The sequence below is a fragment of the Harpia harpyja genome, chromosome Z, assembly GCF_026419915.1.
Source record: "Harpia harpyja isolate bHarHar1 chromosome Z, bHarHar1 primary haplotype, whole genome shotgun sequence".
Lineage (NCBI taxonomy): Eukaryota > Metazoa > Chordata > Aves > Accipitriformes > Accipitridae > Harpia > Harpia harpyja.
In genome coordinates, this window is record NC_068969.1 from 51,282,371 (window position 1) to 51,301,128 (window position 18,758).

The window sequence follows — 18,758 nt, forward strand, 5'->3', positions numbered from 1 at the left end:
GTTCAAAATTCACAGTCTTATTTCCCATACAAAGTGGCTTAAATTCATGCTCTAGAAGGAATTAATGTTACAATGTTCAGTGTCCACAAACACCTCCCTTTTCCCTTTGCCCCAGACCCGCTCACAACAGTGACCATTAATTCCTTGTGAGTGCTTGCTTGCAGCATTTTGCTAAATATCAAATAATTAGTGATGGTATTTCCTGAATAGGGAATATGAATCCAAATAGCACAGAGGGGCAGCAACTGGCAGGGGAGAGAGGAGGCAAGAGGGGGGAAAAGTTCTGTTTGTTCAAATAAATGTAGAGACTTTAATATTCCTGGTGTGCATATATATATATATAAAAATTGCTATATCCTTAGCCTAAGGCTGTCATAGCAGCAGTTATCAAAATATAGTATTTAAATTCTGCTATACCTTTTCAACAACGTTTTAATTTGTTCCCTTCAGAGACAGAACGGATCTAAAGACAGCCTAATAGAAGAAACATCTCAGCTATCCACTAACAACGTCGATGGAAAACCCACCACTAAGATCGTAAAAACAGTACAGGTGTCACGCTTCAAGGTGGAGACTTGACTGCCATAACTGAAGGTGGTGAATGGATTTTATTCTTTGGAAACTGAGAATTTTCAGTGTGTGTGTGCAAGGGAAGGAACTGAAGTCAACATGGTAGCAATTTCTTCAGGACACTCAGAAGCGCAGCCTGCTTGCTGGGAAGGTCAAGCAATGCTTTTATCACCGAAACCGTTCTAGTGGTGTGACTGATCGAGGAGAAGCTGCCTGATCAGACAACCAAAAAGAAAAATCTTACTAAAACTGAATGATCAGCAGTTACATTCCAAAAAATGGGACAAAAAAAATTGCTGCAACAAAACAGGGTTTATGGTCTGCTCTGTAACTGAATAGCCTTTTTCCAAAAAATGACTGTTAACTGACATGATCAGGACCAGATGCTTCAAGAGAAGCAAAATAGTCATATTTTTGGCCAATTGTGCAATACAGTGTGATATGGGGAGAATTATCTTCACAATTTTATATGGGGATCAACTTGTGTCCTAAGGACTGATAGCTCTTACAAGGTTTATTTTAGCCTAGCACAACAGATGCTGATGTTGTTAATACAAATGTTGACTCAACATGTTTTAGCTCAAAAATAATAGACACGGTAACACCCTGTAGCAGAGAGTTCCAGAGGTGATACAGACATACTTTCCCTTGGCAGTTTTAAGTGTTCTCAATTTTGAACGCCCTTTTTTGTTGAGGGACTATTTAATTGAACATTCCATACCGTAGAAATACATCTATCACCTTATAGTAAACCACACTGGAAAAAAACTGGAGAATATGTACTGACCCACTGTATTAAGACTGCTTAGCAAGGCACTTAAGTACTGGTTAAATGAAACCTGTAGAGTAGGATTAAAGACAGCTAGCAAATAGCCTTTTTTTTTTTTTAAACTAGATTAGCAAAGTCTGCCTTAATCTCTTTTCATATTAAATAATCAATGCTAGTAACTTTGGATACTTTTCTCTGAGCCACTTCTACTACGATAAAATGACAAAGGCAGTATTTCAGGTATGATAATTGCAATTTTTTTCTATTGTCACGGTAGGAATAGTAAGTTTTAATGATGCTGCACATTGAGTGGGTTATCTTCTAGTATGTAACTGAAGTGATGCCTAGCTCTTCTGTCCTGTCACTTTGTACAAATAGCTGAAAGTCATTCCTCTGCCTCCCGTTTGTCCACAGTCAGCACATGGCATAGAGGCTTCTGGCATTGCTAACTTAGTAAGAAGCTTAGCAAAATCTTTCTGTGGTGAAAGTAACTTTTGCTAAGTGTAATCTCCAAACTAAATATTGAATTTGTCAAACAGCATTGGAATTGGCTGTGGTAAGTAGCTCGTGCTTTTTTACATCTGTCCTCCTTAAACTCAACCCCCATGGCCTTCAGTGATTTGCAGTGATCCTGTGTCTTGTACCCCTAGCAACACCATACCAGGGGACTGCAGCCCTGTCAGAAATGCAGTACTGTTTGAGAACTGGAGTGACCATAAGGCCTCTAAGTTATGCTTTACAAGAGGCATGGGATTACTAATACACATTTTAACCAACAAAACTGAGAAGTGAAACCTTGTATGATGTTTTATTTTCCACTTAATTTTTTGATTCTTTATTGTTTCATGATCTGAAGTGGTCAGGTAGATGCTACTAGCCAGGGTGGTAGCCTTACAGTTTGTATATTCCTAGCATCGTTATGGATTGGTCTGCATGTTGGAAGATGCTGCATCGTGCCAAGGAAAGCAGATTCACTTAATTAAATATTGTTCTTTGACCACTTATTTTGGACAGTTCTGCTTCTTCAGTCTCAGTGAACAAATCAAAGGGAAGGAAAGAGCTTAGAACCCTGTTAGAATTCTGTTTTCATGGAGGTTCTTCAGCATTTTCTGAATTTACTATGGATTTCATTCTAGGACATTGTTGGGCTTGGCTTAAAGTATTTGCTTAAATTGTTTTGTAAGTTTGTTAAATGGTTTCATTGTCATTGCTTCAATTTAAAGTGATCCTTTAGGATCTACTTATGACCTTGTATAGTATTCTTACAAGCACCAGTTAAAAAACAAAAAAACCCAAAACAAAAGCAAAAAAACCCAAACACAAAAAAGCCCATCACTCTGGCAAAGATTGTGGTGATACAGATTAATCTAGAGCATCACAGTCTTTTGGAAGACTACTGAGATATGACAAACCACCCAAGAACTGGTTACAGTGTCTGCAATGAAAGCCACTCCTTATTTCTTCAAGAAGGTGTTCCAAGCTGGAGCATTATGCACTTGCTTGTAGTTTGTTGCTTTCTAAATCATTACCATTATTCTGCATTCCTTACGCAGGCACAGGTAAGTAGAATGTATCTACTACTTGAGGAGGATTTGTGGGGTTATTATTTGAGAATTATCTGTACATAGTGTCTGTATCTTGCCAATCCTCAAATATTGATCAAGAAGAAAACTACTAAGGTTTATATCCAACCTCCCGTTTTCCTATATGTTGTCATCTGCCTGTGGGCTTTTGTGGATACCAACAGCCGAGTGTGTGGTATTATCCCACTACATCAGAAAATAGGCTGTATCTAATACAATAGTGATAGGTTTCAGTTCTCAAGTCACAGGAGAGTCGTTTCATAATCAAGCCAACTTTTTTACATGTAAATGAGAAATTTACAGAAAGACTCCTGGATTTGAGTTAGTGGTCTTCTGTCCAATGAGACTATGTAGGAAGCAGGTTTTAGCAAGTCTAATGCTCAGTCTGGGGCACTACGATACAGTTTTGTATCTGCAAAAGAAAGACTAAGCTTAACACCTGTATTACATGTTAAGTGTCAGTGCCAGAACAAGGGAAAACTTGGACAAGGACACCAGTGTCAGCTAATAATACAGAAAAATAAACTACTGCCATATGCAAGCCTCCTTTCCCTTTAAGCTTCTTTTCCTCAGTCACTTGAGGAAAGGCACCTTTTTTTGTGACCTTGTTATTTTTGTGTGAGAGAGACCTACAAGTGATGAATCACTGAAAGCACTTACTGTGTCACAGCTATACTCTCTAGCCCTAAACTGGCCCTACAACATCTCTTAAGTGGCTGGCCTCTTCGAGCTCTGAGCTACACCTTGCCCTTTCCACTGTTGCTACCCTTCCCTGGCTTTCTTGGGACTTTCACTGCCTAGAGGCAGTTATGTTTTCAAACCTGGAGTTTGGATGTCGGTCCGTAGTCCTTGTACCTCCTGATGAGTCAGGCAAAAAACAGGAAATGTATAACCGTGTCAGGCAAAGTTTACCCTGGGGTTGGATGCCATACAGATGTGTCCTCACATGGACAAAGGACTGATATTGGAGATATTCTCATCCTAATTCTGCTTCTAGTCTGCTGAATGGATCTCAGGCCAACAATTTTAACTTTGTGCCTCTGCATTTACCTCTTCTGAGACTTCTGTAAGTGCTAAGAATAGGTAAGTTATGGAACTCGCTCACTAATTAGCAACACTGACAACACAGACATACCTCTTTGCAAAACATGTATTTTTTACAAAAAAGAAGGCTTGCTAACCACACCGCAAAAGCATTTTTTTATATCCCATATTGGTTCCTGTGCCTGTTAGCTGCTGTTTTCTTTCATTAGGAGCTAACCTTGACCTGTGGTTTTCTACAATGTACTTCTTACCCATCTACCTAACCTTGCAACTTGTATTCTAATTGAGCTCATTATATTGGAAGATGTTAGTTGGGAAAAAAAAAATCACTACCATTTAAGTTGCCAAATTAATCATCTTTATACAGGTGTATATTGAACTGAATAGATAGCGCATTTTCTTTGGGGAAAGCCTGTTTAATTCAAAGCTGCCTAGAAAGAGGTTTGAAAACAACATACATAAACATATCGATGTGATGCTTATGTTCTATGTACATTAAGTATTCATGAAGCAACTGTGTGCTTTATTTTAAATTGAGTTTGATAGATGGCTGTGTCAATACTTGTGTCCAGGTTATTTAAAAGTCAAGTAAAACTTGAATTTTTAGGGCATTCCATGGTTGCCTGTGTGTCTTATTTACACTACACAAAGGAGCAAAGCCTTCAGAAACACAGATTCATTTGACAACACCATCTGGTAAAAACAGGTGTCATACCAATTAAAATCCACTTGAGGATACTGCTTCTTCAGATTAAGTATTTTTCCTGGTAACAGAAAGTTGCCAGCCTAAGTATTATACTTCCAGTGCATATCCATACTACAGTTTCCTTTCTTACCTAAACATCACCAGAAAGGAACAGCAGACTACATAAGCTGTCAAAACCAAACATACAGATGCAAAGCCAGTGTGGTACATGCGCTCTCCTTAATGTGCCTGTTTTAATTTCTCTCCTGTATTTGTCTCCTGGATAGGAGTTGCAGTGGGTTGCCCTTGGCTGGATGCCAGGTACCCACCAAGCCGCTCTGTCACTCCCCTGCTCAGCAGGACAGTGGGGGAGAGGAAATAAGATAAAAAAAAAAAATTGTGGGTCAAAATAAAGGCAGTTTAATAAAGCAAAAGCAAAGGCCATACACAGAAGGAAAGGAAAACAAGATTTATTCCGTACTTCCCATCAGCAGCTGATGTCCAGCCACTTCCTGGGAAGTAGGGCTTCAGTATACCTACCAGTTGCTCCAGAAGACAAATGTCGTAATAGCAAATGCCTCCCTGCTCCCTTCTTAGCTTTTATTGCTGAGCAGACACCATATGGTATGGAATATCCCTTTGGTCAGTTTGGGCCAGCTGTCCCAGCTGTGTCCCCTCCCAAGATCTCACCCACCCCCAGCCTACTGGGCAAGGGGCAACCTTGGAGAGACAGCTCTGATGCAGTAGCCAAAACACTGGTGTGTTATTAACACCCTTCTAGCTACCCATACAAAGCACAGCACTATGAGGGCTGCTACGGGGAAAATTAACTCCATCTCAGCCAGACACAATACAAGAGTGAAGAAAACCACTGCCCTCCCAGCTGGTCACCAATTAAATGATACACCTTACTCAATGTTAAAATCTCAAAAATAGCTAGGACTATGCAGTTATTTCCTTGGTGAGAATATCGGAAGGTAACTGACATTCTTCATAAAATACTACTGTTGTATTTACTACAAATGAGCCCCTTTGCTAGGGAAAAGAGGTAACAATTTGACATTCAGGAATGCCTCCACAGGTCATCCACTGATAGACTGTTTTCATTTAATAGAGCTAGCCTTAGTCCACTCAGATGCAGTGTGCTAAAAGGTTAAAGAGAAATCTGGAACAAGCCAATTTTCTTTCTGTGCATACCTCTCAAGAGTTCTGATTTGCAGCCTTTAATACAGAGCACTCTTCCACAGAGCACTGGTGGCAAGTAACAGGAGGGTTGGTGCAACACCAAGCCAGTGCACAAAGCTTTGTTCTCTTACTCCCCTAGACCACCTTGAGAATCTTCCTCCTTTCTACTTTTTAATACTATCAACTTCAACAGTCTTGTCAGACATTTTGTTCATGTAAAACAGAGGAAGGGAAAAAAAATAGTTAAGGAGTCTTGAGGTTTTTTTCAAGGGTACAGTCCAGTTAGCAACTCATAAAAACTAAAAGGCAGTCCTAATGCTTAACACCATACTTAACATTCACCAGCATTACTATTTTAGTAATCAGTGCCCCTTACACGTACCTATTCCTCCCTCTCCCTCATTTTTTCTTTCTTCCACTACACTATGAAGCAGGTATTACACACTGAAGCTTAAGATTCTAAAATTTTTCTTGTTGAAAGGGAATTAACATTTTAGACAGCAGTCATTAAAACTTGGCATTAGCTGTCGCTGTCAAGAGTTTAAAAAAAAAAAAGTCTTAAAAGCTACTCCTGCCAGTCTTGCACTTTAAGAACAAAGACCCATGAGCAAAACTCCTGAACAGATGGTATCTTCAGGGAATATAATCCCTAACAGAAACCCTAAACTTTCAAGTGCATCCAATAATTACATGTTGGATCACTAAAATTTAATTACTCGTCTAAACCTCCTTCCCTCTCTACAACCCAAAAACTAACTTATGCTTAGACTTTGCTTTAATAATTTACTTACATTCAGTACTGAAAAATCAGACATTGCAAGATACGCAATTCCAGCATTTGCTCTTCTGATAAAATTAATTTATCATAAGTCTTCCTGAAAAAAACCCCAGGAATTCCAGTTGTTATCCCTACAGTATTTCGCTCTACTTCAAGTTTAGTTGAAGTACTGTATTATGCAACTGATTAAGGTAATAATAAACCAAACTTGCAGTTTTCCATGTTGGAGACCTTTCCCGCTATTTTTAAACACAGGTTTGCTGAATTTTAATTTCTACTTTTCCCCACTACAATACAAATCTCAGCTAACTCAATCTCCAAGAACTACAGAAGACCACGGTTTCAGTGATCACCTCCCACCCACTTAATAGCTCCTAGGTTTTATTTAGTCCAAAGGGGTGAATTGGTATCCCAAAACCAACGTAGAGGAACTCAGAACTGTTAGAAGCAACTGCTGTTATAGCTTGGGAAAGACAGAAATTCTTAGAACAGAAACATAAACCTTTATTTTTTGTCTACATAAACATTACCAGATACTGCCCCAATACAGTTAGAAGCACCTTGCGCTACTACATGCAGCCTTAACATTTCATCTTTTTAACAGTTTGTTTCTTATGGAGTGGTCCTGCAGAGATTCCCACTGGTCTCAGGCTCATTACAACAATTCCTCCTAGGGAAAAAAGTAAACACAATGTGAGACTGGACACATGTAGCACACAGCTGTCTTCAGTAACGTCCTCTAGATGCCCAAGACTGGCACAAAGTTACAAGGATCAGCTTCCCCCTCATCCCTTTGGAAAAATGTTAAAAGCCAAAGTCTGAAAAAATAATTTTTTAAGAGCTTACATGCAAGAGAGGCTCTTTGCCCATCTAAGCAAGTTTTCAGATTCTAACTACAAGTTGGTGGCAGTACTAACACTTTCTAGCTGGTGGGAATCAATAGTAAGTTTTGTAGTAGTAGCTCATGTATAAAGCACAGATGTGTGTGCAACAGTTTAAGAGAATAGTAAGCCAATAATAGAAAGATGAGATTAGTAATTTTATGTTGAAAAACAAGTAGCAGCCGTGTTATTAGATACATTACTCACAGCGGATTACACATACATTTCTCTTCCCAGTGTCTGGCAGGTTCATATAAAAAGAATGCCCATCCTTCTCTTCAGTCTTGCAAAAACCTCCAGTGCCTATGGTGCTGAAGGTCTGGGATGGATTTCACTAGTTCATTTTCTATTGACAGCACTGGTAAAGCAATAAGTGCATCTGTGTTTTTCATGTTGCTCAAGCAGATTTTCACATTTCAATGCATGAACCTTTCCGATTCTAGTATTTTCAAGGGCATTGTGATGAACTTGAAGGAATTTCATCACTTCACAGAAGATTTCTGTTACATTCTTTCCTGCAAGAAAACCAACAGTGATGTAGTGGATCTTGCATCACTCACATTGACTTTTCTATGAACATGTGCGTATTCATGCAAAATACTGAACCATCTTCAGTTTAATTTTTCCCAAAAAGTTACTTAAGTAATTTCTCATCAGGAAATAGCATATATTCTTTAAACAAATCCAGATCAACCAGTCTGGTAGCAGCTGGGAAATCACTTTCTGAATCTGTCTTCAGCATGGACAACTACTGGATCACAAACTTCCTTCAGAACTTGACTCAGCTCAGTTTGCACAGCTTCGCTTAGGAATTTGTCATGTTGTCTCATGAACAGCTGCCAAATAATCAGTCTGCTTTCCCAGAGCTGCAATCACATTTTGAAAGCTGCTCCTGCAAACACCACACAATTATACAATCTATATTTTTCTTCTGCAGTAGTGTCATGGTTTAACCCCAGCCAGCAACTGAACACCACGCAGCCGCTCACTCACTCCCCCCCCCCCCCCAGTGGGATGGGGGAGAAAATCGGGAAAAGAAGCAAAACCCGTGGGTTGAGATAAGAACGGTTTAATAGAACAGAAAAGAAGAAACTAATAATGATAATAATAACACTAATAAAATGACAACGGTAATAATGAAAGGATTGGAATGCGCAATTCCACAAATGATGCGCAGTGCAATTGCTCACCACCCGCCGACCGACACCCAGCCAGTCCCCCGAGCAGCAATTCCCCCGCCCCCACTTCCCCGTTCCTATACTGGATGGGACGTCACATGGTATGGAATACCCCGTTGGCCAGTTTGGGTCAGCTGCCCTGGCTGTGTCCTGTGCCAACTTCTTGTGCCCCTCCAGCTTTCTTGCTGGCTGGGCATGAGAAGCTGAAAAATCCTTGACTTTAGTCTGAACACTACTGAGCAACAACTGAAGACATCAGTGTTATCAACATTCTTCGCATACTGAACTCAAAACATAGCACTGTACCAGCTACTAGGAAGACAGTTAACTCTATCCCAGCTGAAACCAGGACAAGTAGTTTGTACAGTATTACGGATTTCTAGCACAGTGAAAAAGGAATAAAAAAAGAAGGCAACAAAACTGTTTATTGCTCAAAAGACTGAGTAATCCAAAAGACTCATTAATGGATGCCAAATGCCACCCCAATTCTTCCCAAAACTCCTCCATAACTTTTATCTCTTCCAAGTTTTCTTGAACAGTATTTATAATTTTTCCATGGAAATATCACTGTGCAGCACTCTGCCTCAGTACCCTCCTCTTCACTATGTCTCTAGGAGAGCTGGATGCATCAGTGAAACAACAAAAAACAATAACACGAACAAATATGCAAAAGACACTTTTGGTTCTTTGTGTCCTAGAACATAATGCATAATGAGGTTTAAAGGAGGCACAATTGCACAAGATGTGTGAGCAGGACATCTTTTATTGGTTTTCTACTGCATTCAATCTACCTTTCATCACTGCTGTACTTTCCTATGTCTGAGCAACTAGCCCATTTACAGTCATAGAAGTCAGCTGCTGCTGCTAAAAAAAACCTCCAGCATTTTTTTCTTTCACCAAGTACCACACGTATTCAATGGGAACTCCATGCTGTAGCATGTGGTGTAATATTGTGACCCTTTCTAATTTACAAGACAACCAGTAATTTCTTCAGTTTGACTTAAAACTTATGTTTGCAGTCTGAATTTCACCTTCAATATAGTCTTCAGTCTCTATAGCCTTGATAGTCTCTATAAATTGACTCAGCTCTAATACTTAATAGGCTGTCAGTAAGCTGTCAAATAGTTTACTCAGTATGGTCTGCATCCCCTGAAATGCAGGTAAGGTATGACGACGATTTCTCTGTACTGGATCATTCTTAGATCACATTTCCAATATTGACCAAGAAGGTCCTGGCTTCAAAGACTTGGATTATTTGTCATGCCCTTGGGTATGTAGGTTACACAAACCACAGTTTCAGCACTGAAGATATCCTTCATAATACCCGCCATTTTTATTAGTGCCTTTTTTGTACCACTGAATTTCATGCTGACTTGCACTACTCAACCTTTCAATAGTGTTGACTTTTCCAAGACCCTACAGTGAAACAGCATATTGCGTGTAAGATTCTGAGCTGTCACATTTCAGCAGTCTTTGATTCAGTCCTTGTTCTGAACGGCTCCACAGTATCACCCCCAAAAACCAAACATAGAAAAGCACAGACGCCTCTGGGACACACTGGCAGCCATGCACTGCTTTTAATAAGCTGCTCACACCAAACCTTTTACTTTGCTTTTGTTGATGAAAACATTGTCATCAGGCTGATCTCACTCTCAATGTTTCAATTCCAATTTCTGCTCTAAAGTCATACTGCCAAACTTCTTTTTCAACAGAAAGTCTGCTTCATTGTAAGACAAGGCTGAAGGACACAGCTGCACAAGAAATTATTATTATTCACCTAATGAAGGAAGTTGCAGGACAGCTGGGCAATCACTACTTTGTAACTTTTTCCTACATGCCCTTCTCATGCTTAGAGGCTTTCACCACATCGGGCTATCTCTGTGAGCTTCTGAACTTTCAGCAAAACACACTAGAACTCTGTAAGAACTGTTCGTAGCGTTAAGCATTCTGGTAGGAACAGGCCCCACAGTCCCCAAGGTGAGAGCTGCCTGCAATAGCAATATTAAAGTATACTTTACACTTTCAAAAGTGTATCAAGGAAAGACTGTTCTGTGTACAGCAGAGGAGTAGAATGCATTATTATCCAATATCGAAGAGTCCTGCAGAGGGATTCTCTTTATACCTTTCCAATACCAGACATAAATAACAAAAAGGCAAATGCACGAAGGCAAAATGTGTTTTTTCCCCATTAAAGAAGATTTTAATCTTTTCTGTAGCCGAGTATTCTGAAGCTGTAGAGATCTTTTTGCAATAGAAAAACTAGAAGCCACTGCAGGAGTCTGAAATGTTATGTACTAATTACTTGCAGCACAGATGTAACATCTTATCACAATAGACAGGACAGCTAAACAATGCTAGAAGTGGCCATTATAATTTTAGCTTCTCCTCTTATAATAACTGTCAGATTCTTCATTTAAAAAGACTGAAGCACAAAGTCTACTATGTAACTGCTCAACCACACAATTTCTAGATTTTTTTTGTCCTTGCAAAAACAGGGAGGAGAAAGGTAAATAACCAGCTCCTTAAACAGTTTGAGCAGGAATTCCTGTTTGCCTTTTTTGACACCACATTCATTCTGGACAGGAATGAACGGGCAACACAAAGGCAAAAATTTAAGTATTAGAACTGATTACCTCTGCAAAATTAAATTAACAGCATATGAAAAAGATTAATTCATCAATAGGCAAATACCTAAGAATTCACAAGTAAGTAACATTTTATACAGAGTAAGCATTTAATAAGAAAAACCAAGCACACCATGCTCTTGGGACATCTTGTGGTCATGCTGGTGCCTGCTTTGGCCATTGACAGACTTCCATTGCTTTCATCTGAAATAAAATGGAGAACACACGTTCACTTGGAAGAGTGACTGAGATACACAAACAGCACAAGGAGCCTAACAAGAAACACCTGAAATAGTTCCCTGATTTCCAAGAACAGACAGCAGACTCTATGTCCTCCCCACCCTCAAAAAAAAAAAAAAGCCCCAATCATCCCTATCAGCACATTTTAAGATTAAGGGTTACTCTATTACACAAGTTCCCGTGGCCGCTACAGCAGCCAGGAATTATGCAGAAACCCATCAACATTTCAGAAAGCCAGGCACCGGTGGCTGTGTCCGACGGCCACAGCCATCTTTCGCACGTTACTGAAAAAGCGTTCCTTTAAAACGGGTAGTTCTTCTATCGAGGGATATGGTGCATTTAAGACCGTGCACTGCTGGCCACATGGCAAAAGCGTGCCCAAAAGAGTTCAACATAAGCCAACTACATGGAGCAACTAGAAAACTCGTTCTTCCAAAACGCGAGCTTTCGGGAAGTTCTCCCAAGCAGCAGTAAGAAGCCTACATAGCAGCCTTCAAAACTAGAAACTCCAGAGGATAAAGGACCACCGATTCACTCAATGCTTTGTTTCATGGAGACAAGATAAGGAGGGGGGAAGGAAAGGTCGTTCGCATGCTAAAGCGGCACGGCTGTTCCCCTCACAAACTGGCACTCCAGGCCCGGCCAAGCCCTCCCAGCCCCAAGCCCTCCCATCTCCTGTGCCCGTGGCATCTCCCAGAGCGGGGAGAGCAGCACTAGGCTTTTGGAGAGGACGTTTCAAGCCCGCCGCCGACTCCCGTTACCGGACCAGCCCACCCCGCCCGCTACAGCCTGGCCTACCTCTTCAGCGAGCACCCTGACCCGGTCGGTCGCCGCCAGCAGAGACCCAACAGGCTCTGGACCGTTAAGGCGCCTCGGCCCCTTCCCCGCGCCCCGGCGGGCAAGTCCTCGGTCCGGCGACGGGCGGGCTCACCCCAGCCCCGCCGCGCGCGCCTGCCGGCCCCGCGCCCCCAACCGCCGTCCGACGGCCTCCGCGCGCGCCGAGGAACAGACCAGCGACCCCTGCTGCTCCCCGCATGCCTCAAGAGGGATGAACCAATGATCCCGCGGGGGGGGAGGGGGGCGGGCGAACGCGACACACGCCGTAAGCCAGGTCCTCCCGCAGCGCAGAAGAGCGTACCGGGTCTTCTATAGACGGGAGGCTACAACCTCCGTCCCTTCACGAGATGGAACTCCGAACAGGAGCAAGGTGTAGAGGTCTGGAACAACACCGCCCCGAACCACCTGCGCGAACACGGCGATGGAAGCAGCCCGGGGAGAAGGGTCAGGGCGGGGCGGGGCCTGCGTGCACTGCACGCCATGCACTGGCATGCGCAGTGCCGCCGCCAGGCTGTTGAGCGCGGGCTGGGGGCTGAGCGAGTGCCGCCTTCCTCTCGGCGCCACCGGCCGGAGCGTGAGGGAACTGCCGCCCGCGGTGGGTGCTCAGTGCCCTGGGGCGGTGGCGCCGCGGTTTTCGGTGCTGAAGCGGCTGCGCTGGGAAATTTACTCTTGTAGCTGTTGTCCTGTGGCAAGGGGGCTGCCGTGTGTGCAGCGTGTTTACGCCAGCGAGCTGGGCGCGTTGTGGAGCTTTCACCAGTATGGCTTGTCCAAGCTGGGCCCCTAATGGTACAAGTAAGCTGCCACAGAAAACGTCTGTCGTGCCTCAAGCTCTCACTCTGTTAAGGCTCCCTGCTGCAGGCACAGGGTCCTCCTGGGCAGCACTTTCTGGGGGACTCGCATGGTGGGAGATGATCCTTGTGCTCACAGGCCCCATTAGGTTTTGCTTCTGAGCACGCTGGGTCTGCGTTTTTGCAGTAGCTCTTGTGAAAGGTGACGAGGTTCATAGTGAGACAGCTGCACATAAGCGTCCTGATCTTGTGTATTACTCATTTGTGATCATATTGGTAGTGCCCTGCTGTTTGCTTCCCAGCTGGAGGAGCATGTGCAAAGTAACCAACCTTAATTCAGGTAGGCAAAGTGTGCAATAGCCCTGGGCATTTAACAGTTGAACGCTGGCAGAGGCTCTGTTCCGAGTGCACAATTTCCAGATTTGCTGACCCTGTAAGTGGAGACAGTACATACCATGCTTGAAAGATTGTGAGAAGAGGGGAATAGAGCAGTTACGTACACCAGGAGGATAAACGGGAACCACAACTGGAGAAAAAGCAGAATGAGGCTACTACCAGCTGTAGAGAAGCATGAGACCTGCACAGCTCTCTCATCTGCCTTTCTTGCTCTGCTTGTTACAGGTGTTGTGGCCTGCCTGCTTCTTCTAGCTCCTCCTTACCTGGGAATAGCAGAGAGAGTGCTTACATCTGGTGTCCAGAAGGCACAGTTGCAAAGTCACTTCTGCAGGACAGCCTGATGTGTGACATCTTCACTAAATTACAGGAGGTCATAAAAGGGCTGCCAAATGCCCAAGTGTTAGGGAAGAGGCGTGATTCATTGCAGTCTTGGTAGTTGGGGTGGGGGGAAAGATAAATGTAAGAAAAAACTAAGGCACAAGCAGATATCTCCACTCAGCTTCTGGAGAAGTGTACAGACTTGCAGGAGTGCAGGATTCTTCCTTTGATAATTTACGCTGAGTTTGCTTTACAGAAATCAGTTTTTTTGTCATTATGCTTAGGCATATCTCTAAAACAGATGGTGTATTAGTGCTCTGTTTAAGTTTAGAGCAAAACTAACAAATTGTTAACACTAAGTTTAAGCAGATTCACCCTCAGTAGCTTTGGATTGTCATTCAAAATTCTGTTTTCCACATAAAGAAGATTGTCTCAAGCATTGCCTCAAGCCTAACTTACACTTGCATAAAGGTCAGCACTTTGAGTAAAGTGATACTTAACATACAGAACTAATTGGTCTTGCAGAGGATGCTGATCAGATTGTTGCTGACAGTCAAGCTAGTAAATCAGTGGAGATCTGTTACTCTATGTTGCTGATAAAGTCAAGTGGTGATTTGCAGCTCAGGGACAGCTGCCTGGACAGAAGTTTAAGTCAAATGGAACTAGTTCAGATTTTGATTATGTAAGTGAAAAAGAAACCTTTAATGTTTGTGACATGTTATTTGTGCCTGGGGACACAGGAGAACTCAAATGGCTACATGAGAAATCATTCTGTCTATAAAACACTAACTGATTATATGGAAAACTTGGTCATTTCAGGTGTCCCCAGACGTTGTTACTGAATCACAGAATCACAGAATGTTTAGGGTTTTAAGTGACCACCTAGTCCAACCCCCCTGCCATGGGCAGGGACATCTTTCACTAGATCAGGTTGCTCAAAGCCCCATCCAACCTGACCTTGAATGTTTCCAGGGATGGGGCATCCACAGCTTCTCTGGGCAACCTGTTTCAGGGTCTCACTACCCTCACAGTAAAGAATTTCTTCCTTAAATCCAATCTAAATCTATCCTCTTTTAGTTTAAAACCATTACCCCTTGTCCTGTCACTACAGGCCCTGGTAAAAAGCATCTCTACGATTTTCTTATAAGCTCCCTTTAAGTATTGAAAGGCCACAGTAAGGTCTCCCTGGAGCCTTTTTTTCTCCAGGCTGAACAACCGCAAGTGTCAGCCTTTCTTCCTAGCAGAGGTGTTCAGCCCTCTGACCATTTTCGTGGCCCTCCTCTGGACTCACTCTAACAGGTCCATGTCTTTCCTGTGCTGGGGGGCCCCAGAGCTGGATGCAGTACTCCAGGTGTGTTCTCCCAAGAGTGGAGTAGAAGGGCAGAATCACCTCCCTCTACCTGCTGGCCACACTTCTTTTTATGCAGCCCAGGATACAACTGGCTTTCTGGGCAGCAAGCGCACATTGCCAGCTCATGTCCAGCTTTTCATCCACCACTAGCCCAAAGTCCTCCTCTGCTTTCAATCCCTTCATCCCCCAGCCTGTATTGATACAGGGGGTTGCCCCGACCCAGGTGCAGGTCCTTGCACTTGGCCTTGTCGAACTTCATTAGGTTCACATGGGCCCAACCCTCAAGCCTGTCAAGGTCCCTCTAAATGGCAACCCTTACCTCAAGCCTATCAGCTTGGTGTCATCTACAAACTTGCTGAAACAATTGGATACCATAAGAAAACAGTGACCAACGTGATTTTCACGTTAGGCATGGGTTAGGGACATTGGTCACAAATACTGTACTTCCTCTCCTTACTGAACAACATGCAAAACAGTGGTTCTGCATTGCTGAATTTTTTTTTTTTAATCTGATTGATAGTCCAATCGGGGATAGAATTTTTCTGCAAGTGGTAATATAATTCAAAAAGGAATGAGTTCATGTCAGGCAATTCTGTGACCTCTACTCTAGACGATCACAGTGAATCTGAATTCCTAGTCTCAGAGTTGGTAAATATTTTATTTGTTATAACTGTCCTCATGAAACCAGGACATGCTAAAATGAAGGCATAATTAACAATAATTCTTAGTTATCTAGTGGATAAAAATGTCCTCTTGAGGTGGACACAGATACCTTGCTGCCACATTTAAGTATCTAGGAGCTTTAACAGAAGGTGCTTGTGAATTGTGCTTTGGCAGGTTAAGACATTGCTGTCCCAGCAGTCTGCCTTGTTGTTCTGCCACAGATTACTGTACATGTTGCATGGTTAACAGAAGTGAATTAGCTGCTCTGATACAAAGCCCTGCTGTAGCTTTCATAGCCTCTTACGGTGAATCTGAGCTAAACCACTGACCTGCGGCATGCAGTGGCTGAGGTCTTCCAGTCTGTCAACTTAGCCACAGGACACAAGAGGAGAACTTGACCCTGCAGTGATTGACAGAAAAGCTTACCTACCTAGTGAAAGACTTGAGACACAGCCTCTTTGGCTTTGAAGTTAATAGTGAGATATTATTTTCTGTTTGGTTTCCTAAAGATGTGATTAATGATTTAATCACTGAGATGATTTGGCTTTACATCGGTGATATTTTTTAAGCTGGTTTCAGCCAAATTTGTCAAAGGGCTAGAAAAATATTAAGTTCTTGAAGGTTTTGTGAAAAATCATCATCTGGCTAGCCAAAAGACTCACTAAGTGTTTCATGCACTACTTGTCACCCCAACAAATCAGAAAGCATGGGAGGGAGCGGTGGTAGTGTCTACACTCACTGATGTATACTTCTCCACAGTTTTCTTTTAAATCCGTAAAGCCAACTTGTGAGTGGCACTGCAATCTTCCAGCAGTGAGGTGCCTGTGTCTCTAAGCAGGTATGGACAGGAGCTGCGTTTCTCAGCTCTACTGAGTTGCTTAGAACCCAGTACTGAAGTCAGTCTTACCAGCTACCTAAACTGAGGTTTTCCTTTCTGTTTAAATATTGTTGAGCACTTCTGAGCATGCACAAAAGGCCTCTTCTTATCCCTGAAGTATTTTATCAGACCTGAGAATATTTCTGACAAGTTAGCACTGAAAGAGCCTATTTAGGCTTTTGATGACATTGACTTTAGTTCTAGAAAGTACTGCACAGCAGCAATGATCACTTCATTCACTCTTATTTGCTATTTTCAAAGTACAATTCAACAGCTGGCAACTGACATCCTCAGATGAGTGCTTTTTTTTTTTTTTTTGTCTTTCCCCTGGAAATGTCATGTCAAATTATGTTAGTTTCTTACAAATTTACCACTACATGCAAGGGAGAGTGAAGTTAATAGTCTGACCCAGTTCAATATTCAGTCTCACTCTGCAAGGACAGTGCAGTAGAAACAGTTCTGGGTCCTCATTCGTTTCAGTAGTCATTGATTTCCTGGGACACTAATAAGCAGTCAAAATCTGAATCTGTAATAAACATCTTGTTTTGTTCCACTCTGTCAGGGTGTGTCCTTAGTTTTCCTGAGTGAATTCCGACACTAACTTCTAAGGGTATAATTCCCCTCTGTGCTTTCTTCAGCAAGAAAACCAGTTCCTGCCCTTCCTGGCTTGTGGCCTCTTGTTCCTGTTCCCAGCATCAATTAAGTGCTCCATGAGTTTTGTCAGTGCCAGTATTTGTGGCAGCATGCCACAAAACAGGTCACTGAAACTATCAGGACTCCTAAAAGCAAGTGATTTGACTTCAAACACAATTAAAATGTGCAATAGAAGAAAATAAAATAAACAAAAATAGTTAAATAGAACCTCACTAGAGCCAAGAAAGGTTAGAGTTTAACAGACACACTTTAGTTTGGGATATGTGTTGCATAGAAAGCTTGCAGATCCACCTATTCTTTTCTTCCTTTTTCTCATATAGAATAAGGGGCTGCTGTGTATGCAGTATTCTAGTGATGTTATAGGAAATCCTAACACAAGCGGTAAGAGTGTCTTGAGGGAGCATTGTGAGTAGAAGCTGAAATATCTCTAAAGTGCTTTGTAAGCAATGAGTAATTAGTGTGACATTGCTCCTGCCCTGTTGTCTTGAGTGATTTGAAGCACTTTCAATGCCAGGCTTTCTGCATGCCCTCGCTGAATTCCACCAAAGTTGCAGGATGTGATTTCCTTGGCTTTTTGGCCGCTTCTCAACAATTTTTTTCCTGCAGCCCACCAGAGGTCAGTGTAATGCCAAGAATGCCGAGGAATAGGACCAGGACAATAATGCCAAGTTTTTGCTAGTTGCTAGGATCATAGGAATTACTTCAGTGCAGCAGTGATCTGTCTAGCAGCGTACCTTGTCTTTTGTCCGTACCAGTTGAATTAGGGGAAGGGTATGACGCTGGCAATAGGTCAATGCAAAGTCACCTGTAGATGGTGAGACTGTTAGAGGTTGACTAAACTCCAGAAGCATCAAGCTTGCTGTGTCTTTCAAAGGATGTTAACATCAACTAGCAGCATTCCAGATATTCTGGAAAGCCAAAGAAATGGCCAAGTCTTGCTAAGCTCTTGTCTCAGTGGCTCCTTGTGTTAACGCAGATCACAGCATATTTGCAGTTTGAATGAGAAAATAGTTTGTTTGATATTCAGTTTCTCACCTTTTGTTCAGTTATATGTTCTGGTATTATGAGGCAGGATGAACAAATTCCCAGGATTTGTGCCTTCATTATTTTACATGTTATTACCAGTTTTACCAGTTTTCCATGGAAGAGACACACTCCTGTCTTTCAGGCTCACTTTTTCATTATTCTTATTATGTTTTCCTGACCTTGTTAGGAAATAATCCCGCCTGTTTTCAGGTAGAATGCCTGGTAATGGCATACAAAATTCTGTCTGAGTCTGCACTACTGGTTTCTACAGAAGCACTGTGTTATTATTGTCCCATCTCCCATTCATTAAC

General features: G+C 42.3%; 1 protein-coding gene, 1 long non-coding RNA gene and 1 other non-coding gene across 7 annotated transcripts in view; 1 reads left to right on the plus strand and 2 right to left on the minus strand.

Annotated features, from left to right (window-relative positions):
* EPB41L4A (erythrocyte membrane protein band 4.1 like 4A) overlaps positions 1 to 4,577 on the plus strand; it is a 141,624-nt gene extending 137,047 nt beyond the window's left edge. For all 4 annotated transcript variants that reach the window (XM_052777560.1, XM_052777561.1, XM_052777562.1 and 1 more), the window contains one exon: positions 451 to 4,577. In XM_052777560.1, coding sequence (XP_052633520.1) covers positions 451 to 579 — 129 coding nt within the window. In that variant the 3' untranslated portion in view covers positions 580 to 4,577. The remainder of the gene's footprint in view (positions 1 to 450) is intronic.
* A 2,401-nt stretch (positions 4,578 to 6,978) lies between these two features.
* LOC128137010 (uncharacterized) lies at positions 6,979 to 12,535 on the minus strand. 2 transcript variants are annotated; one of them, XR_008233536.1, is made up of 5 exons: positions 12,336 to 12,535; positions 11,431 to 11,501; positions 10,451 to 10,661; positions 7,719 to 8,010; positions 6,979 to 7,284 (listed from the first exon to the last, which is right to left on the minus strand). It is a non-coding gene; the product is annotated as an uncharacterized LOC128137010 (long non-coding RNA). The 2 variants fall into 2 exon arrangements; XR_008233535.1 differs by having other exon boundaries at positions 7,703 to 8,010.
* LOC128137921 (small nucleolar RNA SNORA13) lies at positions 11,149 to 11,280 on the minus strand. Its single transcript, XR_008233908.1, has one exon. It is a non-coding gene; the product is annotated as a small nucleolar RNA SNORA13 (small nucleolar RNA).
* Positions 12,536 to 18,758: the final 6,223 nt, after the last annotated feature.